The 23166-nt window shown below is 40.1% G+C and overlaps 1 protein-coding gene across 6 annotated transcripts in view; it reads left to right on the top strand.

Annotated features, from left to right (window-relative positions):
- The window catches only part of Prim2 (DNA primase subunit 2), a 243906-nt gene extending 221772 nt beyond the window's left edge, over positions 1-22134 (top strand). For all 6 annotated transcript variants that reach the window (XM_074081821.1, XM_020160848.2, XM_020160844.2 and 3 more), the window contains 4 exons: positions 3040-3166; positions 10971-11053; positions 15065-15133; positions 21590-22134. In XM_074081821.1, coding sequence (XP_073937922.1) covers positions 3040-3166; positions 10971-11053; positions 15065-15133; positions 21590-21814 — 504 coding nt within the window. In that variant the 3' untranslated portion in view covers positions 21815-22134. The remainder of the gene's footprint in view (positions 1-3039; positions 3167-10970; positions 11054-15064; positions 15134-21589) is intronic.
- Positions 22135-23166: the final 1032 nt, after the last annotated feature.

Genomic DNA, 23166 nt, shown 5'->3' with positions numbered 1-23166 from the left:
TTTATTGATCTTGGATCTAGGACTGACATCCTTTATCACTTGACTTTTAAATAGTAAAAATAGAAATACTGCATAAACTGGAAATGGGGCAACACATCCTATCTAGTTTCTTTGTATAATAAACCTTGCATTATCGGGGAGCCTCTCAAGTCCTTCTGGTCTTAAATGATATTGAAAAACACAGGGGAAAGGCATAGAAGGACCTACTTCTACCTTATATGAGTCTGTAACCTATAAACATCTGATGACAGTGGGGTTGCCCAATAAGAAGAGAGAATTGTAATGGTTGAGTTAAATCTATAAGTAGGTGATAGGTTGAACGAGGTAAATGAATCTCTCCACCCTTGGGGAGTTAGACAAAGCCATTAGAGAACATAGTCATGAGAGAGAAGAGTCAGAGCCTGTGGAAGGAATCCTGCAGGAATTTTTATACCCTAATTCATGATACATAAGTAATATGCCTTCTAAGTGGTTTACTAGGAGTAGTAGAGATGAGAAGTTGTGTAGCGCTTTCAGAAGTCCCATAGAAATATGAAGATGAGGTAAAGTATCACAATTCATACTGGTAAAATTTGGTGACTCTGAGGATTAGGGAAAGGAAATATGGGTGGTGGTATTAAGGGTAGAGCGTGTTGCCCAGTATCATTGAGAAACATGGTGGGTGCCCTTCAACTTGTAGGGTTATCTCACCTTCAGAATTTAACAGTTGTTGAAGACAGCAAACATTTGTTTCCCCAGAGGAGAGTCAGTAATTCTCTGGTGAGCAGGGCATTTGGGCTTTCCCCTTCTTTTGAGGGCGGGGCAATTCTGGGCCCAGTGCCCTTTCTCCTTATGACATTGGCTTATGTCTAGATCATTGGGAGCCCTCATTTGTGCAGCATGCTGTGGGTTAAATTGTTTAGAGTTTGCAATGCCATGAGCTTGCATTATGTATTTTCCAGTTTCTTTGAAATTCTGTCTTCATGATGCTGGGCTAATACTTGGAGCTCAGACATGTCTGCATTTATTTTTCTGTAACGTGTCTTGGAGCTCTGGCTTAAGACTATATAAAGCTTGTGTGGACAGAGCAGAGACTGTTGAGAAGTCATTTCCAACCTGAATGGTCTTTCTGTGTAGTCTCTGAGAATGGTAGCCATAACTGCATTCACTTGTTTACTCTTTTGGATACATGACCAGTTTTAGTGGGATAGATAAGAGGAATGCTTCCTAGGAAATTTCTCTTTTTTCAGTCTTTGATGGTAATTGAATAGTCTCTGACTCTTAAGGGACTTGGTAAATGATGGTCTATTTGATTTTTTCAAGCCAAAGGGAGGAATCCCAAATAATATATGGATAAGCTGATATAAATTGAGGAATTGTGGAGAGCATGCTTCTAGAACAAGTCTGCATTGTTCAACAAACAAACCTTTCCCTTTCTTTTCTGGAGTTAGTAATGGCACGTAATTTAAATATTCTCTTTGCTCTGTTGGGCTTGCATCGGGACTTGTACTAGCCGTACTGTAGGCTTCATCCATAGGAGAAAACAGAATAATAGGATGGTACTCTTTAGAATGGCATAGTAGACTGAGGAACCCTTCCACATTAATTTAATTCATTTTTTCTTTTGTGCTGGTTCAGAGCTGGGTACAAAGATCCAGTAGTCAGATTTTACCTCAAGGAACGTATGGTCCTAGAGCAGCTGATCACCTTTGTATAGTAGGTGATTAATAGAAAATACAGGATAATGTGCTGTAAGAGACTTTCCATAACTATCATAAACGTGGTGAGAGATGAGAGATGTAGAGGTGCATATAGGTCAACTGCTACTGAAGTTTGGAGCAAGGGATTATTTCTAACTTTGGGCTCTGAGATAAAGTGTCATCTGAGGGAAAGAAGTTCCATCCTGAAAAGATTTTATTGGAACCTATGTTTTAAATGTCATATCACTGAGAAAGTACAGTATTATGGAGAGAACCTGGGCTTTGGAACCAGACTTAACCTTCACATGATTTCCAATTCTGCCATGTATTTAGTAGCTGTGTTACGTCACATTGCTTCATTTCTTTGAACTTCAGTTTTCTCATGTGTAACATCATAGGGAGCTGTCGTGATGTAAATGATTAAATGGATCACGTTTTTAAAGAGCCCAGCAAAATGCCTGGTGGCACCTAAGTGCCTTTCAATAAATGCTCCTTTCTTTTTTCTCTCTTATTTACTCATTTCACAGTCCCTTCCATTCCATTAGCTTATTTTATGAGCATGGAAGCAGGGATTCCAAGGAGGAGGCAAGTGCAGGGGGGGTTCTTCAAGCATTTGCTAACAACTTGCTTTGAATAGTGGAAATGCAGAGGTATGTCAGAGCTAGAATGGGTAGGTTGTGGACACCAAAGCACAACTAGCAAAAGACAGGAAGCAGGTCAAGCTGATTTCCATCTGTTGTAATCTCTGACATAAGACAAAGGAAGGGTATGTTGAGTATTCTTTTCCTGGAAAGGATTCTTCTCATCTTTAAGCATATACAGCTGGTCTTCCGGATCTCTGAGTTTTATATCTACAGATTCAACCAACCTTGGATCAAAATATTAGAAAAGAATTGCATCTGTACTAATTAAGTACAGATCTTCCTTGTTATTCCCTGCACAATGAAGTGTGACAGTGATGTACATGACGTTTGTGTTGTGTTAGGTGTTATAATAACCCAGAGATGAGGATGTGATAGGCTACATGCAACCCTGCACAATTTTCCATGAGCCACTTAAGCACTCACTCAAGGACCCTGGTGTGCAGGGGTCCTGGACCAATCCCCCCATATATGCTGAGGGACTGCAGGATCATTGTAACATTGACTGTATTTTACCTGAGAAATTTGTCTCCTGTAAGTTTGGTACCTTTTTAAAAAAGAAATTACAGGTATCACAAAGGACCAAATGACATAAATGGTTTGAATGTCCATCGTTCCAGGAATACTGAGTTTACCATAGCAAGTGTTACTTTGCACTCTGACTCTAGCTGGCCTCCTGGTGCAGTATTGACTTTGTCTCTTATCTTTCTTTCAATCAGTTTGATAAAGGATACTCTTACAATATCCGTCACAGCTTTGGAAAGGAAGGCAAGAGGACGGACTATACGCCTTTCAGTTGCCTGAAGATTATCCTGACCAACCCACCAGGCCAAGGGGATTATCACGGTAAGTGTTCCCTGTAATGTGCTGGGGAGCACAGGAGTCGGGCGCTGTGGGACTCCAAGACAGTGCAATGGTGTTTTGCTTTGCTGCAGGACCTACTCTGTAGCTCATGTCGGTCCAGTGTCTATTAAGATAGAGCCCCACTACTGTAGCAGTGATGTGTCTTATTACTGAACTGGGTCAGGTAAGAAAAATACATTTAGCTGTACTCATTTGTGCTGAACCTGACTTTTCAGTTCTCAGTTCCCCCTCTGCCTGCTGTCCTTTGTCTTTCTTCTGTTCTAAAAGTGTATTTGAAGCTTAATATCAGTTTTTCAAAGCTCTATGAAATTGGAAATTCTGGTTTTGGAATAATCGGTTCATTAATTTTCAAAAGACTACTGAGGGAGAATGTTTTGTTTTCATTCCTATCATCTGATTGACCAACAAAGATTAAGCAATTTAACAAGTCATGGTGCCAAACATGTACTGAGTTGCCTGAATTGTTAGTTAATAAACGAATCTTGTCAAACTACTTTCTATAGACTTTGAGTTCAACATTTTTTCTAAAACACTTCTCTGGCCAGGCATCATGCCTCACACCTATAATCCTAACTGCCTGGGAGGTGTAAATTGTGAGGATTGTGGTTCAAGACCAGCCTGGGGTGGTGGGGGAAGCAAGACTCCATTTCAGTCAACAAGCCAGGTATGGTGGCTTATGTCTGTAATTCCAGCTATGTGGGAGGCTATAGGTAGGGGGATCATAGTCCAAGACCAGCTTGGGCAAAACGTGCAAGCCCCTATTTAAAAATAACTAAAAGCAAAAAGGATTAGGGGTATGGCTCTAGTGGTAGAAAGGCCCTGGGTTCAAACACACGTACTCCAAAACAATAAAATAATTCTTGAAGCATATCTTGAAAAGCTTCTCATTTTTCTGGTATGTCAGAAAATGATAATCGTTTTTATTAATAAAATTTCTAGGTTACCAAAGCTTACTGCAGTGTTTGTTAAAGATTTTTTTTTTCCAATCTTAAGTAAAGCAGTTTTAAAAGGTGGCATGTGCACTTCCAGGCTGTTAAAGATCAAATGATCACAAACAATGTTTTAGAAAGACTCTCTGTGTGTCCAAAGCATTCAAGAATGATTACCGGCCAGTAGCTGGTACCTGTAATGTGGGTGAATGACTACTGTCCCATGTGAGAGTCCCATAAGGTACCTCAGAGTGGGATCACTCAGGCTCCACTCTCACACACAAAACAGTTTATTTGTGCTTCCTTGGGTGATTTTTATGTCTTCTAAGTTCCCAAAGCTGGTGACCCAGATGCTTCTGTGAGGAAGTCTGAAGCTTTTGTGAGCATAGCAGCCGCAGGAGGCTCATGGCGAAGTGGAACTCCCAGGATCCCCTGAGAATTCCAGGTCTTAGCTTGACTCAGTCTCTTCATTGCTTTTTTTTGGCATAATTGCAGAAGTTTATGTTTCTTATTCCCGTTAAACTGTATCCTCTTTATTTTAACGCATTGTTTGTTCTAGTTTGTCTTTAGTTTAAACTCTATTTGTCAGTAACAGGAGCTCCCCTCCCTTATCTCCAGGGGATGTGTTTAAAAACCCTAGTGGATACCTGAAACTGCAGAGAGTATGGAACCTGGTCTATGCCATGTTTTTCCTATGCATGTACACACGTGATGAAGTTTAATTTGTAAGTTACACACAGCAAGAGATTGGCAGCTGACACTGTGATAGAAGCTATGCTAATGCAGTCTCTCTCAAATGTCTTCTTGTACTGTACTCCCTTCCGATGATGATGTGAGATGACAACAGTGCCTCTGTGATGGGACCATGCAAGGTGACTGACACAGGCATCATGATGTAGCCTTACACTGCTGTTGGGGACACTCACATCAGGTGACCCTGGATCAAGGCACCATGGTGATGGGAATAACTGCATGTCCTCAGTAGTTGAAGTTTTTTTGTGGATGAACATTGTAATTGGAAGGTTTTTTTGTTTTTGTTTTTTTTTTTTTCAGTGCTGGGGAAACACGTTAGGCCAAAGCTCTTGCCACTGAGCTACACTCCAGCCCTGTTTTCTTTCTCTCTCTTTTTAACTCATCAAAGTGTTGCTGCACAGGCTGTAATCCTCCAGTGATCATCTGGTTATTTAATGCTGTTTTCCATCTGAAGATGCTTTTCTATAGTTTGGCCCTTACTGTTTGTGCAGTTCAAAACACTTTCAAGCCAGGTGTCGTCGTACTGTAGCCCCAGAGCTCAGGAGGCTCAGGCAGGAAGACTGCTTGAGCCCAGGAGCTCAAGAAGTGTGAACAGGCTGGGTGCGGGTATCGCACTGCTGTACGCCAGCTAGAGGCAAAGGTAGGAGGATCACAGTTTGAAGCTAACCCAGGCACAAGCACAAGACCCTGTGTGGAAAATAACTAAACCAAAAAAGGCTAGGGCCATGACTCAAATAGCACAAGACCCTGAGATCAAACCTAGTACTGGGGGCAGGGAGAGAACGGCCTGAGCAGCATAGCAAGACCTTATCTGATGGCTGCAGGCAACACGGAGCAGAGGGAGAGGGGAGAAGACGGCTTATCTTTATATTTATCCATGCCTACAAGGAAGACAGACTCATCCAGCTGCCACCTCTGGTCCTTCCAGCACATGCATGGTCTCTTCACTGCTGCCCTAAGTTCCATGTCTCCTTCCCCTCCCCCTGTCACTGTCTCAGCTGCTCCCCCATAGGTGGTTATTGTTTATGTGGAGCAGTGGGCACATATGGGGAGGGGAGGGTGTTCTTCCAAACCTGGGGTCCCAGCTGTCTTCACATTGTTACTCCACGTCTCTTTCTCCAATAAAACCAGCCAGTCGAGTATTGTTATAAAAAAAGAAAAGAAACAAAAAGTTGCATTAGCAAATTCTGGGGATGCCCACACTGTTGGTTCTGCTTCAGGTTCTTGTCATCTCTGTCTGCCCATGACTCAACAAGTTCGTTCCACTCCCAGTTGGTGGAATGGAATGCTTCTTGATGCCTTCCGTATGTTGGGTCATGGCTGCAGATCATGCATATCAGCTTGTCTTGATGCATGAATGATTTTCCTTACTTCTCTATCAATCCTCAGGAAGCCTTTAAAACCATCATGGCTTCACTTGATGAGCTGCTCCAACATTTATAAGTTCTGGTTTTAATTCACTCCTGTAGCTTTGATGACTTACTGCATCCCCAGTAGGAGTCATTTCTAGCAATGTACTGTGTCCAGATGAGGACCTGCATCAGTTGTTGATTAGGTGCGGTCAGTTACCAGGTGAATGAATGTGGCCTTGACAAACCAAATGATGCTCGGTCAAGGGGCTGAGTACTGAGGTTATATTTGGAGTTAAAAAGACGTCGACATTTTCATTTTCATAGTGAATAGACTTAGAATAGCTAGATACATTATCTGTTATTCACAGGACTTTAAATTCCAGTCCTTCCTCTTCCAAGTGTTTTTCTCACTTCTGGGGTGGAGCATTGATAACCATTCCATAAACAAGGTGCACGGGTTCTTCACTCCACACACCTCACCTGGCTTTATAATATGCCCCACAGTGTTGCTACGTAGTACCAGGGTTGATTGTCTTTCCGGCTTTTATGCCTGGTGCCTCTTTGCACTTTTGTGCATGTTGGTTCTACTGGCATCTTTTTCTGGAAGAGACTGGTCTTGTTTCAGTTGAAGACTTGCTTTAGATGCTTTCCTGTTTCCTTAACCACAAATACAACTCTGCAGGAAGTGTGGTAGCAGCTTCTTCCTCAGATGCAGCCCCTCCAGAGATTTCTACATGTTTTGTTTCCATCCTATTCCTAGGATGTAGTCCGGTGGTAGAGCACTTGCCTAGCATGCACAAGGCTCTGGCTTCAATCCCTGGCACCAGGAAAAAAATACACACCCTGTTCCTGACTCTGTGCACCCACTCTCACTTGTGGTAAATGGTTGATGTGCCCTCATTTCAGGGGAGTCTTGCTCAAGTCTTTGTACAAGCTCAGTGCTTTCTGGCGCACCCAGAGCACATTTTCTCTTCATGTCTTCCACAAAGGAGTGAGATTTCATTGCTCTACTCTGAATAGTGTGCAATATAAAACTTTCGGATTGTTTCTGGAATTTTCCATTTAATATTTTTGGACTGGAACTGATCTTGGATAGTTGAAACCACAGAAAGAGAAACGTCAGATAAGAGTTGACCAGATACTCAGTGACTCTTTTGCTGAACACATTTACCTGTTCTCTTTTGTAAAAGTAAGCTTTATTATTTAGAGCTGCTTTAGGTTCACAGCAAAATTGACCACAAAGTGCAGAAAATTTCCACTGTACTTCTGCCCCACACCTGCACACTTCGTTTATCAGCATCTCGTGGCACACTGCTAAATTGGTCACCATTGATGGACCTACACTGGCACACCATTATCGCCAAAGCCCATAGTTTATGTGGGGTTACTCCTGCTGCCTATATTGTATGGAGTTGGGCAAATTTATAATGCAACATATACCAGGGAGAATAGTTTCATTGCCCTACAAATCCTTGGTGCTCTGCCTACTCATTCCTCCTTTCTCTTAATCCCTGGAAACATGTCTTTCAAACTCTACATAGTTTTGCCTTTTATAGTGTCATGCAGCTGGATACATACCATATGTACCCATTGTAGATTGTCTTCTATTACTGCATAAATGTAATGTAAACTTCCGTATCTTTCATGGTTTGATAGCGCATTTCTTTCTAGTACTGAATAATATTCTCTTGTCGTTTGTCACTGATTATTCCTTCACCTACTGAAAGACATCTTGGTTGCCTCCAAGTTGTGCATTTGTGAATAAGCTGTTGTAAACTTCTTGTGCAGGTTTCTGTTTAGATAAAAGTTTTCATTTCTTTTGGATTAATACCAAGAAGTGTGATTGCCAGATCATATGGTAAAACTGTGTTTCATTTTATACAACACTGCCAAACTGTCTTCCAAAGTGGCTATGCCATTTTGCATTCCCACCAGCAGTGAATGAGAGTTCTTGTTCTGATCCTTGCCAACATTTGATATTTTTACTGTTTTGTATTTTGGCTATTCTTTTGTAGGCTTTATAGGTTTTCTTTCCATCTGTGTATCAAAGAAGATACCAAAGAAAGTGAGGTGCCTGTGTAGGTCTTTTGCCCATTTTTTAAAGTCAGATTGGTGCTTCTCTTTTATGGCCTTTCTCAAGGCTCTCTGTGTATTTTGGATAACAGTACTTTACGTACTGTGTCTTGCAAATATTTTCTCCTAGTTTCTTCTTCCCTTTTCTTTTGTATTTTAATTATGCATATGTTACAAGTTTTATAGTTGTTCCATAGTTATTGGATATTGTTTTGTTTTCTTCAGTCTTTTTCTCTTCTTTGCTTTTTAGCTTCACACATTTTTATTGTTATAGCTCTAACACTTGAGAATTTCCCCCAGCCTTTTTGAAACTGAGTCTATCCAGAACTGTCCTCATTTCTACAGTGTTTTTAATCTGTAGTATTTTTTAAATGCTTCATTAGAATCTACATCAAATCCACATTATTATATTAATATCTCGTGTTGTCTGTTTTTAGTTTCCTTAGCATATTAATCATAGTGGTTTTAGATCCGTCTCCTCATTCCAGCATCCCTGCCATATATAACAGGGGTTCTACTGCTTGCTCAGTGTCTTCCAACTGTGAACTTCTCCAGTGCTTTAGTTTTTTTTCCCCCTTGGGTGGGACAAGATGGCCAGAGTTCAAACCCCAGTAATGCAAAAAAAAAAAAACAAAAAAAAAAACCCCAGCTGTCATTAGCTTTAACATTAATTGTTATCATTGCCTCAATTTGTGTTATCTTGTCAGATCAACCCTGAAAATCGTTTTCTTTGATGTGGAATACAGAAACAAAGCAGGTTTATATCATCTGTTAACACCAGCTTCATGTCTTCCTTTGTTTTGTTTTCTTCTGATAGCATAGCTTCCTAAGACCTTTCTGGGTCATCAGTACTTTGGCAATCTTCAGTTTCTTCTTGGCTTTGCCCTTTCTGGCCTCTTTTACAGGTCTAGCCTGTGTTTCTTTTCTTTCCTTCTCCCCCGTCCCTCCCTCCCTTACTCCCTTCCTCTCTTCCTCCCTTCCTTCCCTCCCCTCCCTCCCCTCTTCCTCCCCTCCTCTCTCCCTCCTCTCTCCCTCCTCTCCCCCTCCTCTCTCCCTCCTCTCCATCCTTCTTCCTTCCCTCCCCCCCATTTCTCCCTCCCCTCCCTCCCTCCCCTCCTTTCTTCCTTCCCTCCTCCCCCATTTCTCCCTCCCCTCCCTCCCTCCCCTCCTTTCTTCCTTCCCTCCTCCCCCATTTCTCCCTCCCCTCCCTCCCATCCTGTTTGTACTGGAGTTTGAACTTAGGGCCTTGCACTTGCTAAACAAGCACTCTACTACTTGAGCTGTGCCCCTAGTCCCTAACATTATTTAAAGTATAATTTGGGTAATTCCATTTCATCTGTCTCCTTTTTTAGTGACCTTTAATCATTTTGGCTTAGCTAGTAACTCCCTGTGTACCTTTGATTCTTTCTCATTGACATCTTCTGTAATCTTACTATCAGATTTTTCAAGAACAATATTGGTAGCTAACATGTTTTGAGTGCTTGCTGTGTGTGTGCCAGGAGCATATGAGAGCTTTATGTTCCATTCTCACAGGAAGTCTATGAGTAGATACTGTTATTTCCCACACTCAAGAGAGAGTGAGGCTGAATCAACAAGAAGATAATTTGCCCAAAGTCACCCAACCAGTAGGTGATAAAGAGATTAAAACCCAAGCAGTGTAACTCTAGTCTCAACCATCTATTATTATACAGTTTCTCAACATGTTTTCTTGTACTAAAAAAAAAAAGTAAGTTTTAAACTGAATAAAGGATGTATTTTAAATTTCATCAAATTTCATTGTTTGTAGGGGTTCACAGTATTATATGGATATTTAATGTATAGTTAAGTGTTTTGGTAAATACACTTGTTTGACTTTCTGGCTCCATTTTTTTCATCAACCAGTTTTCCACTGATCTCATTAAAAATGCACAATTGTTTCTAACTTACACATCTATCATCTGTATGCATAAGAAATTCAGACTTTGTTGTATTAAATTTTCAATTAAGTATTCTGACTTAATGTAGCTTCTTTTTAGAATGTGGAGGTTTTTCTAGATTTTGGCTTAATGCAGTTTTTAATTTTTAATCTTTGTATTCTTATTCATGCAAATATTTCTAGTAGCGATCTTTTATTTTTCTCATGAAATAATAATGCTGTGAACATAGTGAGTAGTGTTTTCCTGTGAAATAGTTTCCTATTTGTCTCTCTCATTTCCTCATGATTCTGCTAATTCTGTCTACAGAAGATAGGCATGGAGTCTGTGCCTGAAAATAGTGAGAGTGCTTTATTTCTCCGAGCTTGTTGCACATTTTCCTTTTTGATTCGCATCTATTTTCCTTCTCTTATGTGCCTCTTATGTAATTTTTTAGACTGGAAATGAGACTGTATACATTTTTAGGTAAACTGTTAAAGCTGCTTTGTGATTATTTGTGCAGTTTCCTCTCCCCAGTCAATGAGCACCTTAGTCTGAGGATGCTGTCATGCTTTACGTAACTGGAGTCTGTAGTGCCCTGATAACACTGCAGCCTCATTGTCGTTTAGGTAAAGAGAGGAAAGCAGTTGCACCCATGGGCAATTAACTTTCTTATTAATAAGCTGTTAGACGATTAAGGGGAGCTTAGACAGTCTCTCAAGTGTGGGACTGTACTGAGTCCTGGGTAAATAACCTGCTGTTTTGCTGGCTTGTTTTTTGTTGTCAGGGTGCCCATTCCGTCACAGTGACCCAGAGCTGCTGAAGCAGAAGTTGCAGTCTTACAAGATCTCTCCCGGAGGGATAAGCCAGGTAGGTCAGACTACTCTGCATCGTTGGTACTGAGGTCCTGGCAGAGGCTCTCCGTTCTATCCATTGTCTTGCATGGTGCTGCTCTGTGCTTATCCCGCCCACGTCAGGCTTCCTGTCTTCTAGATTAACTAAGCTGATGCCTTGGATTCCCTCTCTTACACTGGAAAGTCCAGTTCTTCTTCCACTAGGCTACATTTTAATTTTTTTTGATAGCACAGGAAACTGGAAGCTCCCCACCCCCCTTTTTTGCTGTATCAATTGGCTTCCATAGTTAAAACACATTTTTTAGAGTAAAGTATTGAAGCTTATTAATGAAGCTGAAAATTAATGACTGCATGTTTCATTTGGGGAATCATTTTCTGTGCAGCAGCAAGGTGGGGTGTACTAGCTGAATGCTCTGACAGGTATCAGTTATTGCTGTGCGTAAGCTATACTTGTGATTGCAATTTATTAGGTCTGATAGGTCATGAAAGTACTTTGTCTTATGAACTATCTAAATAGAAAGGAAATATTCAAATTGTAAACCAAATATTTAAGAGTACATCTTTTAGTAAGTCTGATTTTATTTAAAAATAAACATGACATTGCAGAGACTGTTGTGTACAGTGTGCTTCTGAGCTGAGAGGTAGAAAGAGTTAAGGGGAGCCTCTGCTTCCTTTGCCTAAGAAGATGAGCATTTATTCTAGAACTGCAACATCTAAGTCATTTTGCATCTTTAAGTATTTGAAGAACCTTATTACTCTAGAACATCTCCTGTGTCCAAAGTTCAGATAGAGTTTAGTTAACTCAGGTTAAGTCTTAAATAGGTCTTTGGTACTTACTCTGCAAGGCAGTGCTCAGAGTGCTATGGAGGGTCAGGTATGAGTCCCACTCCCACAGAGCTGCAGTCTGGAGGAAAGCATAAGTCAAGTACAGAGCAGAGTATCTTAGGTATTCCGAGGGGGATCAGCTGGGGAGACCAGCAACACTTTCTAGAAGAGGCCTTGAGGGAATGCTGGGAATTAGGAAAGAACAATGCATGGTAAAAGGCAGTGAGTGGACAGGATGATTGGGTTTCAGATAGGATAATTAATGGTGGCACCAGTATGTTAACTGAGGAAGAGGTTGTTTTGAAGATAGGTTTTAGAGAGTAGCATTTAAACAGCAGACAGATGTGGGTTTTTCACATTGGGGAAGTTAGGACTAGAAATCTGATGTTCTTTCCAGTTAGAGATGTAGAACTTTACGATTGCAAAGAACATTAGAAAGCCGTCTCTTCAGTGGAGTCCTAGGATGTAACCTGTTATGGGTGTGTAACTAAGTCAGTGGTCTTCTGACTTCAGGATTTTTTTTTCTCAACACCACCCTATTTTAGAGCTGATTAATGTGAGTTTGCTGTGGGAGAGAGGATATAGAGAAATAAAAGCCATTCTCAAAATGGTTAATGCTTTTGCAAGGCATTAAAAGAAAGTGGGATTAATCAAGACTGAACAAATTTTGAAGAGAGGGAGCAAATGTATCTGACAGGAAGAGAGGAAGGACCACAAAGTCCCTCGTAGGAAAAAGGTTGAAGATGACAGTTGAGCAGAAACATTGAGTGAAGGCTGTACGGGCTAAGTGAGTGACTCAGCTTTGACTTCAGAGAGAGGTATCAACCAAACGGTGGGCACCAAAAGAAAGAGCACACTGAGTAAAAGACAGAAAACCCGCTGGAAAAGGAGATGTCAGATGGTATTGGCTTAAGTGCCTGGTGTGGTTTATTTTCAATTTTAAGACTGAGAGGGACCTGACCCTATATGTAGAAAAAGGAGAAAAAAACCAAAAATATCAGAGAGGGTGGGCTTGATTAAAGATAGAGTGACTCTAACCAAGCAGAAATAAGCTCTCTTTCATTTATACCTCAATTATGCTCCACCTAATACCCGCAGCACTCTTTATACCAGAGTGTAATTATTTATCTGTTAGTTTTTTGCACTAGATTTTTATTTAATTTTTATTTAATTTTTACACTGAAGGTAGGACTAGATTTTTACTTAATTTTCTGTCTCTGAGTAAACACTTGGTAGTTGCTTTTAAAAAGGTTGAAATGTAAGTGGGAATATTTAGGTATAAATTGGATCCTACAGTATTGTGTGTTCGTTGTGTGCAGCGAGAGGCAAATAGAAATTCAAGAATACAAGTGACAATGTAACGAAAGCATATTTACGTGGACACAAAGATGGTGTAATGTACAAGGTCTGGTCCTTAGTGGGGGGTGGATTGTCCTGCATTTGAGCAATTTCTTTAGACCTTTGTAAAAATCTTCTTGTTTTCAGGTAAGTGTTTGATATGATTCTTTAGATTAATTGTATTTTTCTAGAGCAGAATTAGGAATTTTGGTTTAGTTTCCTCTGACCTTTAGAAAACTGTTCTTTGAAATTAATGCTATTTGAAAGAGGAAATTGTGTTGTTTTTGTTCCTTCAGAGTGGAATGTGAAAGTTGAAGAGTTAGTGTCACAGCTCAGTGAAGTGCCTTTCGTGAGCTGTGGTCACACTGCAGTGTGTACAGTTGTGAACCGTGGTTGCATGTTTGTGTGTTCACTTGTGAGCTGTGGTCACACTTTGGTGTGAGCATGGACTCCATCTCATGTAGGTCTTTTCTCCAGCTTCCTCATTGTTCCCCCACCTGGTTTGTTGTTCTTCCTCTTGGCCACATTTCTCCTCTGGATATTTCCACTCTGTGTACCGTATATTGCATTGACCCGTTCTACTTCCGACCCTCACTCTGAACCAGTCTCTGTCTGCCACCCTTGCAGTGCCTGCATTTGGGTATGGTTTGCATGTCCCCAAAGATTCATGTCTTAGAGCTCAGACTTCAGTGTGGTGCTGTTGAGAGCTGCAGGAACCTTTACGACATCAGCCTTTAAGGTGGTTTGGCTCACTCTCAGAAGCAAGAGAAGATAGTTCCCGAAGCACTAGTGTTATTCCTTCGAAGTCTCTGCAACTTCTTTTTTTTTTTTTAACGTTCATTCATTTTAAATTGATTTTTTATTTTTGCTCTAATAATCAAGAAAAATAGGCCAAATAGCCAGGATTCTGGGTTCTGTGATTGGTTAGACACAGGTTTTTCATGTAAGATTTAATAAAAGGTGAGGAGAAATTCAGGCAATCACAGAAAAGCAGTCTTTTAAGTGCATTCTTGTCAGTGCTGCAGAATGCCCATTCACATTTCTGTCCAAGGATGGAGAGCCACACTCGACAGTGAGGGTTGCAGGAAGTTGAGACTGCTCACTCCTTTTTGTGACAGGAGGCTCAGCCTTCTGAAAAGGGGTATAAGTTAACATTTCTCTAGAATTATGCTTCCCTTCATTTGAGGTCATCTCTTAATTCTAGCATTTTACTATGTTTGATAAATAGGCCAAGTGTATGTTTTATTTATTTGGGAGGCAATGAAACTTCACAAATGTAATCTACCATTGCAGCTGGCTAATAAGGAGGGGACTTCACCACTCTGGAGAGACTGCATGAATTCTAATTGGAAAGCAAATTGTTTACAAAAGATAGGATGATGTCCCTAATAGGTGCTCAGAGTAGACTGTTCGCTCATTCTGCTGAGCTTTTCAAGAAGTAACTTCATTTGAAACAGGACAAACCTGATTGAAGAAAGATGCATTGCCTCTCCACAGATACTTGTCCAAAGGGTTTACGTTCAATTTTCCTGATGTGCATGTAGTGGTATTTTATCCTTTATCTGTATAAACAAGAAATGTGCAGGTAAGTATCTAATAGTATACTTGATTGCTTCATCCACGACCATTAGATTATGCCACACTAGCTTTATCTGGACACACTTTGGGAGAGATGCCGCCATCTGTGGAGCGACCTCATGTCAGAATCATCACAGTGCCCAGGCTGCAGATGTACAGCATGAGATGCGATTTATTGCATTTCCTGTCTGGAACAAGGATCATGAAAAGGCAACAGCTGTGCTCTACAATGGCTAAAAGAAGCATAATTCTAATTTTTCTTTCTCCTTTTCCTCATTTATTTTAGATTTTGGATTTAGTAAAGGGGACACATTACCAGGTAGCCTGTCAGAAGTACTTCGAGATGACACATAATGTAAGTAATTTTTTTTAACTTCGTCACCTAATTCTGTGTCCTTTAGTTACCCTCTGTTTCATTCAGGGTTTTTAATTTTAGCAAGCATCAAGGGTAATCTGCTGTAGCCATCATATAGCTTATATATATAAAAACAGGTCTAGTGGTCCTAAGTAACCAGGCTGGAACTAGAGCCTGGTCTGCTGTGAGGCTAGCCCACTTTCTTCTGCACTCAACTTTGGACATTGGTACTCTTATTTGAAAACAGTTTATTTTCACAAAATGTGAAGATTAGTTTCATCAGTGTAGGCATCTCAGTAAGGCACACATCTGGTACTTTTAGCATGCACTCCTGTGAAGGTGGCACTCTGTAATTTGCTCATCTTGAGCCCTTTGATTTCGTGTGTTCTCAATCACTTGTGGAGTCTTTCACAAATTGAGGTCTATTAGCCAATCTCTTTCCTTAAAAAATAAAATGTAAAATTAGACTTAAGCATTGAGTTTATGACATAATCACTGAGAAGGAAGGAGCATTTGTCTGCTTTTGTAATAGCTCTCCTATTGATTATTTCAACAAGATACTGCTACTATTGCCAGTTTTTAAAACTTGCCTTAGATTAATGCAGATATTGAAAAGAAATGATTTAAACCCTCCTGTGTGGAGTACTGAGACTTAAACCTTAAACTGCAGGACAAAAGTTGCTTCTGTTCATTGTAGAGTTTTACATATGAATATCTCCCTTCATTTATTATTTTTTCTGATTTAAAAGCTATCTATTTTTATGGGGGGGTTTCTGCCATCCTTTGCCCCTCCCCAGTAAGTTTCTAGTTTATTTTCCTGAGGCCTCTGTGATGAAATCCACTGAAATGAAAGTTTTGCAAATGAACCAGTTAATTGATACCAACTGCAACAGCACTATGATAGTTCCATATGGCTCTTTTGGTAATACCAGCTGCCTCATTATAAGCTGTCATTGCAAAACCTCTTGATTAAAACCCAAATATCCCATAGGTAAAAACAATATTGCTACCATTCCTTCAAAAGCTACATTAGTGTGGCAGAAATATGAGCTCTGTGTTTGTGTGAAGGTCATTGTGTGCAGAATATGTTGACTGACTCCAAGCAAATGTTTGAGAGCTATCCATTTAATAGACATCAAAAGCTAGTGTACTTAAGATTTGTTTTCCTCAGTTGTTTTAGGGAGCAGTGATTAGTTACATAATAGTATAGTCATACTTTCTGCATACTTTGTGTGTAAATGAACACAGTAGGTTTTGTGTAGATTAATCTTTGAATTTTAGTTAATTCTTTAGGAATAGACCTCTTTGGACATTGAGTAATTCTAGAGACTTGCTGTCCCAGTGGCTGAGCACAGTTTCTTCTCCATCATATAAGTCTCTACAGAAATCTTGCTAAAACCTATCTCACCTTTTTTATTTTTTGCCATCTTTAACAGGAAGTTTAAAATATACTTAAGTCGTTTTATAACTCGAGGTCATTACAGATATCAATTAAAATTCTGGGCTAGTCTCCTAGCTCATTTTCCTGAATCTATACGTTCTAGTTCTTCCTCCACACATCTGCTGTAGTGATATTTAAAGAATTGTGATCATTTCAGTAACCTGCTTCAAAAAGCCTTTAATGGATTCTCATTTCTCTGAAGATGAAATCCAGAGTCTATGATGAACCTTATAAAGCAGCTTTCCTAGATCCCATCTCTGTTGATCTTGTGTTACATCCTTCATAGTACTTTGTACCCCTTGTACAAATTTTTGTACAAAATTTCTTATAATTTATCATAGTCGAATTCACCTCTTGAATGTCCCTCAAAGTCTTGGTTCCCTTCTTGTGGTGCCAAGAGTTGGGAATCTTAGGAGGTTGGGCCTAGTGAAAGGAAGTTAGGTCATTGGTGGAGTGTCCATGGAGGCAATAGTGGGACTCTGGTCTCTTTCCTTCCCAGCTGCCATGAGGTAGGCAGCTTTGCTCTCCCATGCTCTCCCACCATGATGTACTGCCTTGCCATTGGCCCAAAAGGAATAGAACCAATCAACTGTTGGCTAAAATAACACTTTCATCCTTATAAGCTGTTTTTCTCAGGTATTTTGTCTTAGTGACCCAGAGCTTATCAATACAATATGGCAGAATGAAAATGCATCATAGAGCTTCTCTCTTCCAATACCTTACAAAATGTACACAACATAGTCAGAAATGATCAGCCACAGTGCCCTGGCCTGGCTCAAGAGGTAGAGCCCCCTGCCCTACCCAGGCAAGCATGAGCCTCTGAGTCAAACCTCAGTTCTGAAAGGGAAAAAAAAAAACACCAAGAAAACCATCACTCACCAAGCAAGAAAGAGGTTTGAGGAAAGGGACCAGAAGATTGAAGATTGATGCACAAAAGACAAATTGTGAAAATGCTTGTGTTTCCAAATCTGGATAGAAGCAAATAGGGGTTTCTGTCTTTTCAGTGAGAGCATGAAAATAGCGGTAGGCTCTTGAGCAAAAAGAAGTAACATGAGAGATTAGGATGTGGATACCGCTCTTTCTCTATTCTTTCCCATACTTAGATTTTTAAATACCTATTTTCATTTTGTTTATGCTTCTCCCCTTTGCCTAAAAAACAAACAACAAAATAACCCTAAATTTATTTTCCTGAGCTTGATGAAAGGGGACTGAATAGCAATTATATACACTTCCTTCAAAAATAACAGAAATAAAGAATCCACCCTAGGAGAAAGTATAGTTGAGAAAACAGGAAACAGTTTCATCACATTATCAAGAAGCTTGACAGATGATATCAAGCGTAACAAAATGAGTTAAGAGGGGCAAATACAAGCCCTCACTCGAAGGCCCCTCACACAATTTTAAATGGTTAGTAAAAATATTAACTAAAGTGGGGATTCGTTTTAAAAAACCACACATTTCTTGAATATATTTTAAACTGAAGATACTTAAAATGTGAACTAATCTTTTGGTGTAAAGACAGGGCCCTTTTGAGTATAGTTTCCAAAATATTTAATCCAGATTTCATAGGACCAACCATTCTTTTTACATTCAAATTCCTTTTGTTTTTCCCCATAGCAGTCCTATGGCATAGCACTATTATTAACTCTCTCACAGATGAGTAATCTGGGGATTATAAAGATTATCCTATTTCATTTTGCCCACACTACAGTTTTTAGAGTTGTCTCTGAGATAGTATATTGAAAACTTTAATAACTAGAAGCAAGGTGTAGCAAGATCCCAAGTGAGTTGTTATTGTACCAGCTATTGGATTCCTTTTACAAGAAATAATACAGCTAAGGTTTTTATAATAAAGATTTCATTGTTAGCTTATTTTACTTTGTGTGAAACCTATTAATAGAGATTTCGGAGCAACTGAACTGATCTAGTCATAAGGCCCGAATTTTAATTCAAACAAGTCCAATTACTAGTTTGATGGATGATTAGACCATATAATCTCTGTAGGCATCAGTTTCCTAATCTGTATATGCTAGAGGTTCAATTTTAAAGATCTCCAGGGTCCTTTAATCTCTAATTTCCTCTATAAAATATAAATCCCTCTGGTTGAATGTGCTAGACAATAAACTTTTCAGAAAACACTTGACAAATTTATATTGCATCTCCCAGTTTTTAATGAATTGGGTAAAATCAAATACATTGAAGAAGCCTCCATTGTTAATGAAATTATAGATGTATCATAAAACATTAAGGAAACATTTTGAGATTAAGCAGCCCAGTTAAAGATATTTTTCCTTAGTGATTTGGGTAATAACTCAATAAATCAGTGTATACACTGTCATAACTGTAAAATTATTGGCCCAATATTTGTTAACAACTGACTACAGAGAATCCTGGGGTACTCTCATATTACCAAAAACGATCTTGTTTCTGTTTTGTATTCCGCCCATCAAGAGAGGTCATCTGTACCACAACAGCAAGCCCCTTCACTGGTCACTCCATAAGACTATGCATAGCCCTAATCACACCACTTTCCTCCCTAAGGATTTTTGTGACTCCCTGTTGCCTCTAGAGGATTGGGTCTAGAATAATTACCCTGGCTTTCAAGGCTCTCTGAGGTCTGGTACCTGCCAGTCTTTCTGACTTTTTTTTCTTTTTTTTCATTTTTTTTGGGGGGGGGCAATGCTAGGGATAGAACCCAGGTCCTCATCCTTGCTAGGCAAATGCACTACCACAGAGCCAGCCCTCCATCCTGTCTTCTTATTCCTTTTTATATCCCTTCACTCCAGATCATGTAAACCATTTGCCTTCCCAGGACCTTCTCATGTGGTCTTGCTGCTGTACTGCCCTTTCCTTCATCATCCCAGCTGTGTACTCCAGCTTTCCAGTCCTGACCCACACAGCACTTCCTTACAAAGCCTTCTTTGATCCCACCGCCCACAGCAGAGTTTCTTTCCACTGTGGAGTACAATAGGCCTTTATCTATGACCCTTATCACTTCTCTACTTTTGAAAATGATTTCTAAGCATATGACTAGTCTGGAAATTTCTATAGTCTTAGTCAAATGCATTCTCATAACACAGTAGGTCCAATTAATGTCAGCTGCATGACTGGTGTACATTGGCTAGTTATGGGCTCAACTCACCAAATATTTACTAGATACCTACTGTGAACAAGTCACTTCAGTATGGAGAGAGATGTAAAAATACTGTAAAAGCCAGGCATGGTGGCATATACCTGTCTCCAGCTATTCAGGAGGCTGAGCTAGGAGAATTGCAAGTCAACGCCAACCTGGGCAACACAGGCAAAATAGCAAGACATACTCTTAAAATTGGTAAATATATGACAGATAAACAAAAGAAATGTTAATGGTTTCCATTTCCAAAATATATCAAGTGGGAAAAAAAAGTAAAATCAAATGGTATTTTGTTGTCAGCTCCATCTGCAGAAGGGGAGAAGGCAAATCTGAGGTTGGGTGTCACATTGGATCAGTTCAGTCTCACCTGTTGGTCAAATATGAAGAGAGTGACTACACTGATCCATGTGTTATCTCACTGTTATGTCACACCTCCACAAAAAATGTCAAGACTTTGTAACGGGTTTCCGGTTTTAAGGAATACAGTGTATGAACACAATATTCTCCTGGGCTGTGGCACCAGAATGAGGTGTCAGAGCACACTGGTTTATGAGCATGGGTTCTGCCAGCTGCCATCCCATCTCCAGCCTGCTGGTGTATGATCGTGGCTGAGGTACTTAACCTCCTTTCTCAGATACTTCATCCGAAATGATAGGAAAACATGATACACTGCCTTCATTCAGGGCTACTGTGGGAGTTAAGTAAGGGTGCACGCGTGTGAAGAGTGTGTGTATGTGCTTGAGACTTTAAACAATGTCTGGCACAGAAAGGCCTCAAGAAGTGCTTGTTGCTGTTCTTCTAGAAAGGTGTATTTGTTTATCATTAGTAAACTTTAGAATCAAAATGTGGAAACAGTTTTCACTTGCTGAATCTTCAGACACAAAGTACTGATACCCTCTCAAATTCTCATTGAATAGTAAAGGAACAGAGTGAAGAGTAAGGTACTATTCAAAGTTAAAGATTACAAGTAACTTTTGAGAAAAGAAATAACATAAAGCTATGAGCCTAGACATGTTTCCATTAAGTCAGATGTTCTATGGAAAGATCAGGGAATGCTCGATACTCAGGTGAAGACGTTACAGCGAGTCCAGTTGCTGTTTTAGAGTTTGTGTCATACTAAATGAGATTGCACATGTCAGACTTATAAATAAATTCTAAAATATGAGTGGTGTCAAGGACCAATATCAAAGTATCAAAAGTGATTGTAAGATCACTTACAAAAACCAAATATTTATTGACCTACAATGTGCAAAGTGTTTTGCCTGGAGCAGGGGCACAACACTAAGATGCATAGGTCTTCAACTTGCACGTCACTCATACACACACACTCTCAGGTTTGCTTTCCAAACTTGTTTTCTTTTGCAGTGCTAAGGCTTGAATGCAGGGCCTCGTGCTTACGAGGCATGTTCCACCCCTGAGTTTCGGTCTTAGCCCTACCAAACATAGATTATAACTGAGGATATCAACAGAAATTGGCAATGGGTTGGGTGTTGTCAGAATTGAGGACTCAAAGTGTGGGTGAGAGGTCTCCAGTTTGCCCCCACTGAACACATGGTGATGAGTCAGTGTGAATAGAGGGTAGCGGAAAGGAAAGGAGAAGCTTGCTGTTGACTTTAAGCTGGCTTTGAGCCAACAAGATGTCAAGTAGAGCTGGGTGGGAGCTGGAGTTAAGTGCAGAGCGCTGGGCTGAGGTAGAAATGCAAGAGCCATTAGTGTTTGGGAAGTGGCTGAAGCATTCCTGAATGAAGTGGTAAGTAGTGAGAACAGCGAGGGTCCATGCTGCAGGTATTAAGCGGCTTGGAGTGACACTACACACAGGGCGAGGCCCTTTATTCATAGCCCTCCTCAGTATTAACGTGATACAATTTGCTTCCCTAAACAGGTGGATGATTGCGGCTTTTCTTTGAATCATCCGAATCAGTTCTTTTTAGAGAGCCAGCGGCTGCTAACTGGTGGTAAAGACATCAAGAAGGAATCCATCCACCCAGAAACCCCCCAACCCAAACCCAGCGTCCAGAAACCCAAAGATGCATCATCTGCCCTGGCCTCTTTGAACTCCTCCCTGGACATGGATTTGGAGGAACTGGAAGAGTACTTCAGCACATGATTCTGAGGTGGTTTAACAACCCTTTTTAAAGCCTCTTTGTTGAACTTCCATCCCACTCCAATCCATACACACACATTGATTAGGAAAACAGGCTTTCAGGGAAAAGCAAAGACCTCCTCCATAGTCTACTTTCACAGAATGGAAAAGTTTCTTTTGAAATTTGTCACAAGTATATTGTGACTTAAGTCCTTTTGTAGGAGATCAAAATCACCTCTGGACTGGTTAAAGTCCACAAGAAGCTCTTTAATAATTTGTAATTTTTGACCCGGTCTTTTTCTGGACAATTTGTGCTAGTAAATATTAAAATGCTTATGACTATATCTGTATGTGATTGGAGTCTTACTTTGTAACAGATTGGAAATTACCTCAGTATTTAGAGCAGTGTTTGGAGTATCCAGCATCACTGCCCATCACTAGTGAAGATCTAGCCTATACTGCATTGGAAAGAGAAACTTACCTCCTTTGAATGGCAGCAAACTCGACCTGAGAATGAAGAGAAGGAGGACTTGTGTAGCTGGTGATGTGTATTAAGGAATCGATCCATTGTCTGAACAACAGCCCTCCTTATCTGTGCTCATTTTCCATTCACTGGGGTAGGTTTATGAATAGTAGATAATTGCTAAAGCAAGAAGGCTATAAGGCTAACATGCTTCTCCCCACCCTCAGCCTTCATACCTTACTATTTCTGTGGTTGATATGAATTACCAAATAGTTTTGATAAATCATTAATGTCACCAATGAATATTCTGATATCAGTAGTAATCTCATCCTGTCAATGCCAGCAGTGGAATTTAGCAAACACTGTGGATGGCCAAAGACACACAGGATCGACTCGGTAAGGCAAGAGACAATCCCTGGCATTTCATGTCCTGTGATGCCCTTATCTGCCTGACTGATTTCCTCCCCAGCATCTCTACTTGCTCACCCAAGGCTTTGGGGCTCTAAGGACACCCAATTAAAGTGTAACTCTCCTTCACCTATTGCCTTGGATTATGTGAAAAATACTAGTCTATTTCAGTCTTCTTTTCTGGTAAAGAGCAGTACTTTTCCTTTATTTTGTTGAATCAGATGCTAACTTGAAAAGAGGACATTGTAGAGAGAAAACTAGACTATTTGGACCATCGCTGCATCATAAGAAAAGGATTCAAAGAGGACCGATTCACTAAAACCCAAGAATCAGCTGATAATGATTTTCAGTTTAGAAATCTTAAGACAATGGAGTCAAAGATTTCATGGAATATTTAGTACCATAATTAAATGAGGTATTATCTGAGCTCTTGTCTTCATGACTTCTTATTACCTAGTTCACAAAATAGCACTATTCCACTACAAATTGCCTCTATAAATCTCTC

This window comes from Castor canadensis, chromosome 8 (assembly GCF_047511655.1).
Source record: "Castor canadensis chromosome 8, mCasCan1.hap1v2, whole genome shotgun sequence".
NCBI classification, from domain to species: domain Eukaryota; kingdom Metazoa; phylum Chordata; class Mammalia; order Rodentia; family Castoridae; genus Castor; species Castor canadensis.
Note: the sequence above shows the minus strand (reverse complement) of the source record. Positions and strands in the feature narration are given on the sequence as shown.